Here is a 14,071-nt window from a genome sequence, read left to right on the forward strand (position 1 = left end):
CGACACCTATCCAAACCCAGAAGTGGTTCCACGCTCAATTTTTGGCGTGAGAGACTTTGGTTTGACTCCAAATTTCAAACTGAAGATGTTCGACGAGGAAAAAGACATTCTAATGAATGCACCAAAGCTTCAAAACTTCGACGAGAAGTTCTACTATCTTAAATCCAACAGACCAAAAGTTTATGTAAATGTGAGAGGACACAGCGGTTCTTTTCGAAAGGACTCGACCTCGACCACGTCCAACAACGATCCAATAGGGTTTTTCAGAGTGAGACCTCATCACCAGAGCCAAATCGATTATAAATCTGAACATACTAAAACGACTCGACTGCCAAAGAAGTATGATCATCGAGTAGACAGGAACCGTGAAGGTCGAAGAAGTATTTCACGGACCGAAGCTAAGAAGCTGAGCAGAATAGCGTCGGTTTACGGTTTCGATGATCTTTCCACCACTGAAAACTCTATGGTGACTTCCAGCGAACTGCCAAAACAAATACCTGCACCGCCAGCTAGAATTTCAAGCAGAAGTTTAGTGGTACAAACTACACCTGTTCAGAGATATGCATTGAGAAGAACGGATATACTGCCAGGATATAGCTTCTCCGACGTCTGACCCTATGAACGACTGAACCAGGAGGAATTCTTATGGAAGATCTCAGTTCTATGAGGTCGATAAAGTCACGGGGATGCGATGCAACTTGTTCATAGCGATATCGGTTTATTTGCATTCAACAAAATTTGAAATTGCTGGATAATTTCATGTAAAGGACACCTATCATTGCTAACTACACGCTTGGATGTTCACCAGACGTTCGATAAGCTACATGATCTTTTGTGGATGCAACTACACATTTTGAGAAATATTTTATTCGTTTTAATGTAAAGGAAACTATTCGGGATACATCAGTCTTCATTAATCAAATAGATTCAATAAGTCAAAAAGTGAAATTTCTTAGCTTCTTGAGAAATAATGTCTAATGAGAAGGATTAGTGAACTATAAGAGCACAAGGTTTAGTGAGTTTCCCCTAAAATATCTACTAGCAATAGGTGAACTATCTATACACACAAATAAACTTTGTTTTAATGTACTCCTACCAATTAATTGTTCTCATTCTAGACATGGATTTTACGTTTCCAATTTTCCAATCAAAATTGGCAATTAAACAAATTTTAAACATTACTCGAAGTAAGCTGTAATTCATATCGTCAAAACAAAATAATAGAGTCTGATTTGTGAACGCGTTCCATCCTGTAATATGTGTGACACCTAGTATTCACAGTTTTATTTATTTTAACTGCAATTGCGAATTATAAATTATTATTGTACGGATTTACGTTATTATTGAATATTAATTTATGTTGGATTCTATTATTTCCATTTGGTGGATTGACATCTTTTTTATTCTCTATGTGACTAACTGTTGTCGATAACATAACCTTGATGCAGACTATGCGTAACTAGGTAACTTCTATAATTATGAATGAAGAAATTCAAAAATAAAGTATTTATAATATATATTATATACGTATATTTTTTATATACACGTATACATATTAATTGTTAATATAGATTGTATGATATTATATAATATGTAAATATAATAAAAATAAATGTACAGGTGGCCACGTACATGCATTGAATAATATTTTGTTTAATTTTGTGAACTCTTACGCACGACACGAGACATTTTATCAAAGTGTCTGATATTCAGGAATAATACACGTGATGAATTACCATAAAACATTTGTTAATTAAAAAAAAAATAAACTTACCTGTTCAGCCTTCAGTGTAAGTTCTATAAAGATCTGTTGTAATTTTTCATTGGCAAAATTGATGCAGAACTGTTCAAATCCATTCTTCTCGAAGATTTCAAATCCGTAGATATCCAAAATTCCAATCTCGAGACTATCTGCAGTAGTCTCCATAGCGCAATTAACTTTCTGTAAAACAATTAAAACACATTAAATTAAAAAAACGAGTTGGTCTGGTAAGATAAATAGATATTAACAAAAATAAAACGACTGAAGTATTAATTTTCTTTACAAATCTTTCATAAATACGTATACTTACTTTGACCAAATAATCGAAGAGCCTGGAATAGATATCTTTCGCCAAAGCATCTCGAGTATAAAGAGCTTGTTCCACATTTAGCGTGACATCGACGCTTTCAGATTGACCACCCCATTTCGATTCAAACTCGCGTGATATTAATTTATGGGCTAGTTGGTCTGCGGAGATTTCAAGTAAATAAGCTGGATAATCGAGAGCTGAAACATACAAATAATACGCACATCTTTAAAACCCAAAATTTCATTTTTTGATCATTGAAGAAACTACAATTAACTGGTTAGCGAATACTTACTGTTTTTATCACTGATTTGTGAATAATTTTCGTGCTCAGCAAATTCAATATTTCCTATGTGAAGTATTCCAGAAACTATTCTACAAATATTAGTTGTCTCCGTGTCGCTTATTCCCATCACGCTTAATGCTAGAATAGTTACAATAAAATGCTTCAATTATTAAGGCTTCCGAAATTTGAAGTTATACTTAAAAATTATATTAAAATATCAATGTTATATTTTGATACTCTTACCTTTTAATGTTTCTTGAAATTCATGAGCGTCATTGATGCCCTCAACTCTGTGGTTTTGACCATAGTGGAGATATTGATAATAATTAAGGTCCGTTAATCCAAACTCGGCTGCAAAATAAAATATTTAATGTATATACAATATTCTTATATAATAATAGATGTCAAGGCAAATTAAATAATGTATGAAGATATAATGATCAAGAATATATAACATTTGAAATAGAAACAATGAAGGTGAATGTTATATATAGTGAAAACGAGATCTCAAGAAAGTAAAGTATAGGTAACGATCATTTTTAACTGATATTTACATTTCATTTGTTGGTTTGCACCCGTGATTAGTTGATAGAACACATGGAAGTTTCTTTCGTCGCAGTTATGAGAAGTAACCCTCGACTTCTCTAAGAGGAAGTTTGAAACTTTTCCTCCACTTGGTTGACCACCACGATCAAACTGCATTTGTACGTATTTACCCTAGAAAAAAAGATTTGTAGGATACTTGAACTTTTATTAATTATCCATTAACAATTGTCTCTTTGACGACACAAAGGAGTATTTAAAGTATACGTACAAATCTGCTACTATTATTATTCCGAACGGTTTTTGCATTTCCAAAAGCTTCCAAAAGGGGATTGGACTCCAGAATTACATCTTTCACTTTCTGGACACGCTTACCACCACCGCTGACCCTTGCGACGTACGACATTATATATTTCGCAGCTACAGTTTTTCCAGCACCAGATTCACCACTGTAACAAAAGAAAATTATATTTAGAATGTTGTAAACAAATATAGTTATTAGATATAGGAGTTAATTCTGTGCTTTATTTAGTCGTTATTTTATTAGATTACATCACCAACTAAATTGATTTTCATTACAATGTATCTATATGTATATACGAAGTTCAGTAGCTAAGAAACTTTAATTATTGTCCAAGAAAGGTCCAGAATCACTAAATATAATAATTAATCACTAAATATTTAATTTTGTCAACTTTACAGTATTTGTAGTAAATAAATAATTGTTTGAAACAATTCAATTGCTTCGAGCGTTACCTAATGATAACACACTGGCTTTCATAATCAATTAACATATTTCTGTACATGTCATCCGCAAGTCCATAGATGTGTGGTGGATTCTCATACGGGGCCTAGAAAACAGGAAAAATTAGAATTATAAACATTTCTCGTTGAAAAAAGTTGTTAATTATCGCAACTAACCGCTCCTTGATAAATTTCTATCTCCTTCTCTCCGAAATATGGCATCTGCTTGAAGGGGTTGATCGATACTAGTACGGGGCCGATGCATGTCTAGTAGTCATTAAGAAAATTACTGCAATTTGCAATTACACACCGATTCAATGTCACATTTCAGAATAGGCAACATTCTGCATATTCTGGTAAAATGAATATACAGTCAGTTCCATAAGTATTCGTACCCTCTGGGTCTATTGAAGAAATATATCTAAATTAAATGATGAATGTATTCATGGAATGATTGGGATACTACAGCATTCTTTTTTACACCTATAAAGTTGATAACCTCCTTTTCGCCAATTATACAAGTAGCATTTATCTTAGCTCTTAATCCTACAAACTCTGTGCATTATGACGCCATTCTTTTCATCTTTCATGCAAGTGGGAACTTTCATATTCACGCAGAGGATATTATGCACGTTATCTACCACACAATCGCTAGTATCCAGTCTAGCCTACATTGTTAATGCGAATTGCTATAAAATTACAAAACGTTATAGATAAGTCTTACAAACCAACGTACTCCATAAAATTAACTTATCAACTTATAAATGAAACAAGAACAATTTACTCCTTTTAAAACTAATGAAAATTGAATAAATAACTAAATTATACTAAATAAATCTTAATTGATAATCAATTCTTAATTATGTAAAAAAAGAGAATTAATTGCATAATATCATTAAATAGTTTTTTTCTAAAATACATGTAAGAAAGGATACAAATATGTAGTCATCCATATATCTCTTCCGAAGATTTTCAGTAATAGTCTCTTCCGTAATTTTCGGGAGCAAAACCATATCATCCACTCCTGAAAGTTTGACATTTTGACTCTGCCAATGATAAACCTGAAACAAAATCAAAATCCATATTAATACAATGATTATCATTTGATAAATCATGTTTGGTTTACTCCGTTTAATATTTCTCAATTTTCAAGATAAACATGAGCCAGACTACTCCTGAAGCAAGTACTATTTACTATATTAAACCATTAATCGCGCCAATTACATAATAACTAATCACTTAAATAAATGCATAATTAGTAACAAATGGAATGCTCTAAAATTTTAATCCGAATCACTTCAAAGTTCGTATCATGACATACTCTTAACTCGAACGTACTACTTTCGAATAAGAATACATTTTTGATAAACGTAAAAATATTTAATTGCTGATTCATATAACAATTAATACTTAATTGCCGAAGAATCACTATTTCAAGATCAGACTATTTCGCGTCTCGATGGTGACGTAAACTCCTCGGTTCGAATCAAACATTCTGTACTTAGATGTTCCCATTTAAATGCTCTATTCTGTATATAATTCTCGAAGCCAAGCATGTGCAAGCCAAGCAATACCAACCGCCTGCATTGCGGAGAGAGATAAAGAACAGTCCTGGATTAAAGGGAACAGGGCGCTACTGATAAGTACAATGTGGACAGGAAAAGGAGAAATTAATTTCAACAAAATGACTGAATAAATATATTCGAAACCAAAATTTTGTTTTCTGCTATCCTTCAAGAACCCGTTATTTTGAAAACACTGTAAAAAAACTTCATAACTCTTGATTACCTGAACGGATAATAATTAAAACGATAACTACTCGTCTTTAGGTGAAGAATTTTTAAACAAATATGCAAAAAGTAGGCCGATCTTCAAAAATTTATAGCTTTCTTATTAATGAACATTTTGGATTGAAACTTTTTTTCGTTGTAGATCTCGTGGGGCTATACGAATAACATATACAAAGTTTCTCTCTAAAGTGAAAACACGATTTTTGAAAAATAAATGAAAACATTAAATTTCTCGAGAAGACTCGTTGGTAGTCTTTGAACAGTTAGACGACTGCATCCTGCTAGATAACATTTGCATGGAGACGTTCCGCTGCCTTGAGCTCGTTAAATCGAATCAAAAGGAAGACGCCTTGAAAGAAATGATTGTCGTCATTGACGCTGATCTATTACACCTACATCTTGCGGTGCAGTTAGGGTCACCAAACTTACTCTTGTCGAGATGACAAAACAACGTACTATAACTTTTCGCTTTTCGAAGGCAAGTTGTTCTTTTTTTAAATAACAAAATGAAAAGTTCGGATTGGACGATATTACTTAATTTATTACCTCTTGTTTGCTATTTATATTGCAAAGTTTATTAAAATAATTAAGGTTTACGTATTACTTAAACAGTCGATACTATATCATGTTACTTTTCCATTTTGACCCACAAATAACCCTTTTAAAGTTTCGTAATTTTTCCTCTTACTTTCTCATCTACGATTGTTTTATAGCTCCCTAAGTACAAAAATAAAATGAACATCTCATATTCCTTGTTTTTTTTTTTTTTTTTTTTTTTTTTTTTTTTTTTTTTTTTTTTTTTTATCAATTAACTTGTGGATGTATAAACATTCAAAAGAGTTTGGCGTTATTCGAATAAAATTTCGATAAAATTCTGCCTTGACTCGCACTCGAATTGTTCGTTCGAATAATTTTGTATCTGGATTTTTTTAATTCGAATACGTTCTTCAGAACTGATACGATATACGTGGACAATGAAAAGACAACTTTTTAAAAAGATTGAACAACGTTTCGCTGAAGCATAGCACGCTAATTTCGTGCGGTGTTATTTCGTTGTCACCGAGTGTAGTTCCTTTTAAACCGTCTTACTAATGATGAATAATAAGTGTTAAACACAGAGCGTGGATCGCGTGTACGATTGTGTTGACACGCACAGATTTTAAATAACGCACGCGGCGTACGTTGGCTAGATATAGATTGTTTTCAGTTGGGAAAGGAATGTCTCCTTGCACCGGAAGGACACGGACACAATGGCATCAATCGAACATTTTATGACCTGGAAATGATCATATATGGCGATGGTATAAGCGCAGAAAGGACATTGGTTTTACCAATGCCCTGATGCAGCTTCTAATATATGGGTGACAGTGATTTTCACTGAAAAACTACGAAAATTAATTCTGAAAGTTAAGTGTCACAGAAAATGAATTTAAATAAAATACTTGAACTTCAATGAAGTTACAAAACTAAACACCACAATAAATGTTACATTACACAGTTTCCAATAGACTGTAAACAAAATTTAATCGCAGTAGAAATTTTCAAGAGTATTGGTTTGGCAGTGAACGTGTTAATACAAAATAGAAATAAATGTAACTTGAGTTTTTAAATTCAGGTTAATACGCATCGAGAAAGATACGACATTTTGTTACACAAAAGTATTATTGGATAAATTACTGTCAGGGACTCAATCGTTAAAAAAAATTTAATTTCTTTGCTTCCAAAGTAAAATGTATGATAATGTTATGAATTTTTAAGGAAATCTACATACAGTGGGTGTGATCGGTGTATTCGTACACCGATCAATTTCCCAAAAAACTTTTTGTGTGAAATTGTAGTTTCTTAACTTTTTTGTAATCAATGATATTTTACACATTCTCGGAAGTCTCTAAGATAGATATAGTCCAAACAACATTTACTAGTTAATAGAATTTGTGAAATTAACAAAAAGATGCGAAAAGTGGGTGAAAGTATAGAAGCAATAAGTATTTGTAACGTAAGCACATTCGTTTATTGCTCCGTATGAATTAGAAAACATCAAATTTCCAGTAAAGTACTTTTAAACAGATGTGCGAATACTTATTGCTTCAACATTTCTATCGATTAATTGTTTTTTTTTCTTGTTAATTTCGCAACTTACTTAAATATTGGGTTGTCCGGAAAGATCATGCCTATTTTTAAGAAATATTCAAAGGCATATTTGAATTTTGATTTATATTTATTGAATTATATATGTACCATTTTGTTCCACAACCTTTCCACCTGTTAAGGAATGTACACATATTATTTGTTTTCAGTTATTCCGATATATTTAGACCTGTACCGTCTACTAAAAATCGGCATGGACAGCCCAATAACTATTTTTTTTGTAATTTATCTATTCTAGAGATTTCCGAGAATATGTAGAATGACATTGTTTATCAAAAATAAGTTAATAAATTACAATTTTACACAGTTTTTTTTTGGAAATTGAACAGTGTACGAATACTTCTTACACCCGCTATATATTCAGGAAGAAATTCTGCCTTCATTTTTCTCATTTGTCTCTACATAGATACGGTCCTGAGCAATCGCAGCTCAATGAGCGGTCAGCTATGGCCATCCTTCGTGCAGATAATGAGCACAACCAAGAAATGCATGTAACGCTTGAGTTTGAAATTTCAAATGAAGAGCCGTTAGGAGAAATTTCTAGAAAAATGAAACGACCAGATGAATAACTTGATTATCCCAGTGCCAGTCACGATAATTACAAAAACAAATCACGATGTCAAACTCGTTAAACAGTGCATAATGGAAAGTTGCTAAGTTTCTAATTATCTTAGGCTGACAGTCTTTGATTCGAAAAATTGTCAAGTTTCTAGTTATATTAGTTAGGTTGACAAAGTGTGTTAATTTGTCCAGCAGCGGTCTCCGGATTGTCACTACTTTTGTCTCTCAGGATGTTACGGTTAATAACCATTCCTGCCACTTCTTCGGTCTACCGACATGGAACAAGTCATCCCGTTATCTACGAGTCGCAATCGATGATGACTCAAAGTTCCTAATCAGTAACCGAGACGGAGCAGCGAAACATTTTCTTCTTCTACTTTATCGTTAATAATGTTAAATATTATAGGAAAACTGCTGTATGCTAAAGTTCCTGTACAATTCGTTGGATCTAGAAGACGTAACTTGTTCTCTTTCAAATAATAAAGCTAACTATGTTACATTAGATTAGCTTACATTATATTAGATTCATCTCGTTCATTTCATTTAAAGAATTTCAGAACGAAAGAATTACTTAATAATACGCTACATTTTATCGTCTTCCTCAATCCTGAATCATTATACTAACAAGGAAACAATTGAAATGCTCTTAATTTAGGGCAGCAACCTGAATGCTGCAACGGTATAGTAACTACGCTGAGCAATTGTCCGTTGCATCGCGTGTTTGATCGACCACTTCAAACTAAAATGTGAAACTGGATATTTGAACCAAAGAAGACGAAATATACTTTAAATTAAACAATTCGGCATTCAATTATCCTGTAGTATACACTAAGTAGACAAATCTCTAATTATTAGATGTAGAAATTAATTCTGTTCCTTTATATTTATTAATTTATAACTCTAGTTTAAACAGATATACTTACTCGTTATTTTGATACATTAAAGTCCCAACCTTCCAAGTTCTCAACCTGATCTCTATTGCAAAGTATCTATACGAACTTCGGTATCCGTGAAATTTAGCTTATTAAATGCTTATGACATTTAGCTTGTTGGTATATCAAATATCTAATTATCAAGTACACTTGAAAACTGTTAGAAAAACTTACAGGTCCTCAATTATAAATTGAACGACAGTGATTGAAAGCCGACTTACTAGAATACAGGAAAGGCAAAAGTAATTTATTATTAACGGAAAACTAATCTGATAGCTCAGACACCAATGTAATCAAACGTTAACACAATCCCGTAGCTCAGCGAATAGTGTAATGAAACACAAAGTCTATCCCCTAGCTGAGCGACTAAAGTAATCAAACGCAAAATGTATCCAGACTCGCTCACTTCCGTTTGATTACGTTTAAAAGTGAAAAACGAAACCAGAATGGTTTTCAATCATAAAACGATAAGAAGCAGTATTTATTGGCTAATGAACTGTATGCAGATTTATTCTAATTACCATCAAGTTGAGACTTGGGTACCTAGATACTGTCGCTGAAAGGGATCTTGTGAGGTCGTAAAGTCGTTCGGACATCGATCTTTACAACTTAAGTCGACCGCAATTAGTAATCTGACAACTTTTTAGACAAGGACAGAGCTAGACTTTTCGTACAGGACCGTATGGTATCAGAATTAGGATGTTTATATTTCAATAACTTTTTGTTTCTTATGTATGTTCACACATAATTCTGTAATGCATGAATCGATTACCATAAGACTATTTCGTTTTATAAAGCTTTCGGTTTTTCCAAATTGGAAAAACCCGAGTAGCAAGCATCAAATCTTGGGGCTCCGGGGTGTAACGTTGGCATGTATACTTTATACAATAAAGCAATAACTGCTGTTTCGGTTTACGACCTCACATGATCTCTACCAGCGACTATACCTGTAGACCTATACAGGGTGTCCCAAAAATGTTGTAACACCTTGAAAGGGGTGGTTCGGGAGGTGATTTGAAATAACTTTTTCCTTAGCGAAAATGTTGTCCGAGGCTTCGTTGAGGAGATATTAACGGAAAACGTCGACCAATCAGAGCGCGCGGATACCGGTGGAGTGGCCGCGGTAGCGAAGGCTACGAGCTAAGCGGCCGCGCTTGTACACGAACAAATGACTCAACGTGCATCGAAGGCCATTAACGCGGCCGCTTAGCTCGTAGCTTTCGCTACCGCGGCCACTCCACCGGTATCCGTGCGCTCTGATTGGTCAGTGTTTTCCGTTAATATCTCCTCAACGAAGCCTCGGACAACATTTTCGCGAAGGAAAAAGTTGTTCGAAATCACCTCCCGAACCACCCCTTTCAAGGTGTTACAACATTCTTGGGACACCCTGTATAGATTCATAGAGATTGAATAAAGGACTTGAAAGATTGGTATTTTAACATTTTTAACAAAATTACAAGTAAATGTTTCTGCTTAGTTATAAATAATTGAATATAATCCACAGAATTAATTTCTACACCTAATAAATACCCTTCTAATTAAAAATAATTAAAATCAATGCGGGTGGTAATCATTCTGGAGAAAATAATAATTTGAACTGGCCTAATAGCATTGAACTTTTGGGTAAATTAAATGCTATTAGAATCAGGCTGTGTTGTTCACTTCTTGCACACAGAGTGTTTAGAGAGACGTGTAACTTCCATTACAGAATCAAGAAGAGGAAGGGTCTCTGGCATTTTGCAATCTGAAGTTGAGTTACAGAGATACAGCAGTTCAAGTTTACTAATGTGATTGCCAGTATGCGCTATTTATAACTCACAAGAGGGAGGACACGTCTGACCACCCACGAATTTTGACAAACTGAATCACATGGTGAATCTACATCCTTGAAGCAATAGTACAAATTTTCACTCCAATGCGTCATGTGGATCACACCCTGTTCGAGAATGGCTGACATTCTTGATAAAACTGGTGCATGCTGTATTTCGTAATAAATCTGTTATCGTTATCGTAATATCAACGAGATAAGATCAGTAAACCTTTCTCTTGAAATAGCAAAAATAGATTACACCATGGCAAATCGAACATATTTTGCAATTACATTTCAAAATTTGTAAATATGTTACAGTCTAGCTATACTTAAACTCTTGGAAATTATTGACTTACGGGACTTATTGTGCTGTTTTTACATTTTGTGAAAAACAGCAAGGCACTGCGTCAAACTGTTGACTTTAAACGGGCGGTGCTGTTTAAGATTATTATGTGCAAAAATTCACGGTCGAACGATAACGATAGTGTCATAAATTGCAGTATCAACGCTGATAAAGAATATACAATTACGAAACATAATTTTAAGTCAAATTAATATTTTCTAATATTTCTTCTTTATTTTAATCTACGAAAAATATATTTCTAGTATTACGACCATCATAATACTATAAATTCTATACATGGTCACTGTTTTCAAGAACTTTTGACTCTGATAACACAAATACCTTGGTTTAAAACACGCTATCGCAAGTGAAGAGTAATAAACGGTGTTTGAGCTAGCAACAATTTTTAGTTTCTTAGCTGTAATCTTATCATCGCTTTAGTTACCTAATAGTTATGCTATTACAAGGCCGATGTGTGTGAATTTTTAACATGAAAACTATGTAGTGTAGAATTTTCAAAAGAAAAAATATATGTATACACTTTCAAGTACACTTTGCAAAATTTTCTAAAATTCTCGACAAATATTTGTTTCGCGAAAAAATATATTTGATAATAATTGCATATCTTATCTTATCTTATTAACTTTGGTTTAAGATATTTTTCTTCTTTTCTTCCGGAATTTTTTTCTCATAAATAATAGCACGTACGCCTACATGTTATTTAACGAAATATGCTTCATTTTGACCGAGGAAGTGAAAAGTTATTTTCATAAACAATTTTCGATTTTGATCAAAATCGACGGATCACCCATTGCAAAGTCTTATAAAAATATTTCTTTGATTTTTAAAAAATTGCGTTTTCACTTTTGAGAAAAGCTTCCTACATGGTTTTTCAGATTTTTGGATATCAGGCAACTTTTTGGACATTTTTCCACCAAAGAGTACAAAAAAATATACTCCTTCGGTAGTTCTATATTTTTTTTTTAAATTCTTCAACTAAAGACACGTAGTTTCTTGTTTTTATCACTGAGATCTGTTTACCCAATCGAGAGTTATGATGTTTTCAAAATTTGGACGAGAATTCTGACCGATTCGACGCCCAGTACATAACTCCTCACAAGCTCATCCAAAAGTCAACGTATTACTCACGCTTGAATGCGTCTTTGTACCTGCTACAATACTACAACAATAAAAATACCCCATCCCCTTTAAAGAACCATTGATGATCTTGAAATTTCGGAAATTATATCCTTGAGAATTTTTTTTCGCAGGTGGTAAAAATGCCCTTTTGCAATTGAAAATTTTTATCAGAATTACAGTGGGTGTAGAATGTATTCGTACACCGATCAATTTACAAAAGAACTATTGTGTGAAATTGCAGTTTATTAACTTTTTTTTTTATAATCAATGATATTTTACATATTCTCGGAAATCTCTAAGATAGATATAGTCCAAACAACAGTTATTAATTAATATAGTTTGTGACATTAACAAAAAAAAGTGCGAAAAGTGGGTAAAAGTATAGAAGCAATAAGTATTTGTACGATTCATTTTGACGAAGTGTTTACTGTAGAGTTTGTAACGTAAACGCATTAGTTTATTACTCCGTACGAATTAGAAAACATCAAATTTCCAGTAAAGTACTTTTAAAAATGGCTCTAATACAGGAATTGAAGAAGATGCCATTTTGAATAACTAATAATTTAGTTAATTTAACGTTTAGAAAAGTTACAATAATTATGAAATCTAAAGGAAATCCCACAAAGGAACTATTATATACTTGTAAATTAATGTAAATTTCTTTTTTTTTTTAATCAAGTTTTAAAAATTAAACAGTTGTACGAATACCTATTGCTGCTTCAATATTTCTATCGATTAATTGTTTTTTTCTTGTTAATTTCGCAACTTACATAAATAGCTATTTTGTTGTACTCTATCTATTCTAGAGATTTCCGTGAAATATTTAGAATGTCATTGTTTATAGATAAGTAAGTTAATAAATTACAATTTTACATAGTTTTTTTTTGGAAATTGATCGGTGTACGAATACTTTCTACACACACTGTATATGCTTGTTTCGTTTAAAACAACGAAGAGATTTAAGGTCATCACCTGAACTGGAACACCCTGTATATGTATAACGATGAGGACTATAGAACATACATATAAAATTGTACATATTATTTCTTACGAAAATATAACACTCGACCGCGATCGTCGTAGACCTGATCGAGGTCTACCTTGAAGAGTATTTAGTTTTATATACAGTGGTGTCCTTCTTGTGCACTAAATGCGCCTAACGATCAAATGTTAAATGTATCTCGCTCGCCCTCACTGTTTCTTGCTCGCTTTCTCGGTATCTTACCGGCTTCTTAGTGTTTCTTAATCTCGTCCCCAATGTACACAAGGACGTGCTAGTCGCAGAGCTAACAACAATTAAGTTTCACCTGTCCTTCGTACAGTTCTAATTTGGTTCCTAACTAACAACTTGATACATGTACGTGTACCATAACACTGCACACATGTGCACATTCATAATTCCTTATAAAAATATAAAGAGTAACACAGATTATGTTTTTAAATTCAGATGATCATTGGAAACTGACTATATTTCATAGTCAGATATATATCAACGAATTTTTGTTTAACGTTACTGAAAGATTCTATAGGGAATAGTTTTCCAATGGATACAATTTTGTTTTCCAATTAAAATGATTTTAATTGAATCTAATTTCTGTTTAAAATGGCTCTATTATTAATAACGCCTTTGTCATATTTTTTAGTAACAACCATTGAAATAGGAAACTAATAAAATTCCTTTGGCCCTCCTCCCTCTTTAATTTAA

The 14,071-nt window shown here is 32.9% G+C and overlaps 1 protein-coding gene across 2 annotated transcripts in view; it reads right to left on the reverse strand.

Moving 5' to 3' along the window:
• LOC128887739 (unconventional myosin-If-like) overlaps nt 1-14,071 on the reverse strand; it is a 34,861-nt gene that overhangs the window by 17,969 nt on the left and 2,821 nt on the right. The window contains exons 2-10 of one of the 2 annotated variants that reach the window (XM_054143948.1): nt 4,578-4,688; nt 3,820-3,909; nt 3,655-3,749; nt 3,170-3,347; nt 2,910-3,072; nt 2,599-2,706; nt 2,365-2,493; nt 2,073-2,269; nt 1,775-1,942 (exon numbers count right to left, since the gene is read on the reverse strand). In XM_054143948.1, the coding sequence (XP_053999923.1) occupies nt 1,775-1,942; nt 2,073-2,269; nt 2,365-2,493; nt 2,599-2,706; nt 2,910-3,072; nt 3,170-3,347; nt 3,655-3,749; nt 3,820-3,909; nt 4,578-4,688 (1,239 nt within the window). Of the gene's footprint in view, nt 1-1,774; nt 1,943-2,072; nt 2,270-2,364; nt 2,494-2,598; nt 2,707-2,909; nt 3,073-3,169; nt 3,348-3,654; nt 3,750-3,819; nt 3,910-4,577; nt 4,704-14,071 lie in introns of both variants that reach the window. The other variant, XM_054143947.1, reaches the window with a different exon arrangement.

Source organism: Hylaeus anthracinus, unplaced genomic scaffold (genome assembly GCF_026225885.1).
Source record: "Hylaeus anthracinus isolate JK02 unplaced genomic scaffold, UHH_iyHylAnth1.0_haploid 11989, whole genome shotgun sequence".
NCBI lineage: Eukaryota > Metazoa > Arthropoda > Insecta > Hymenoptera > Colletidae > Hylaeus > Hylaeus anthracinus.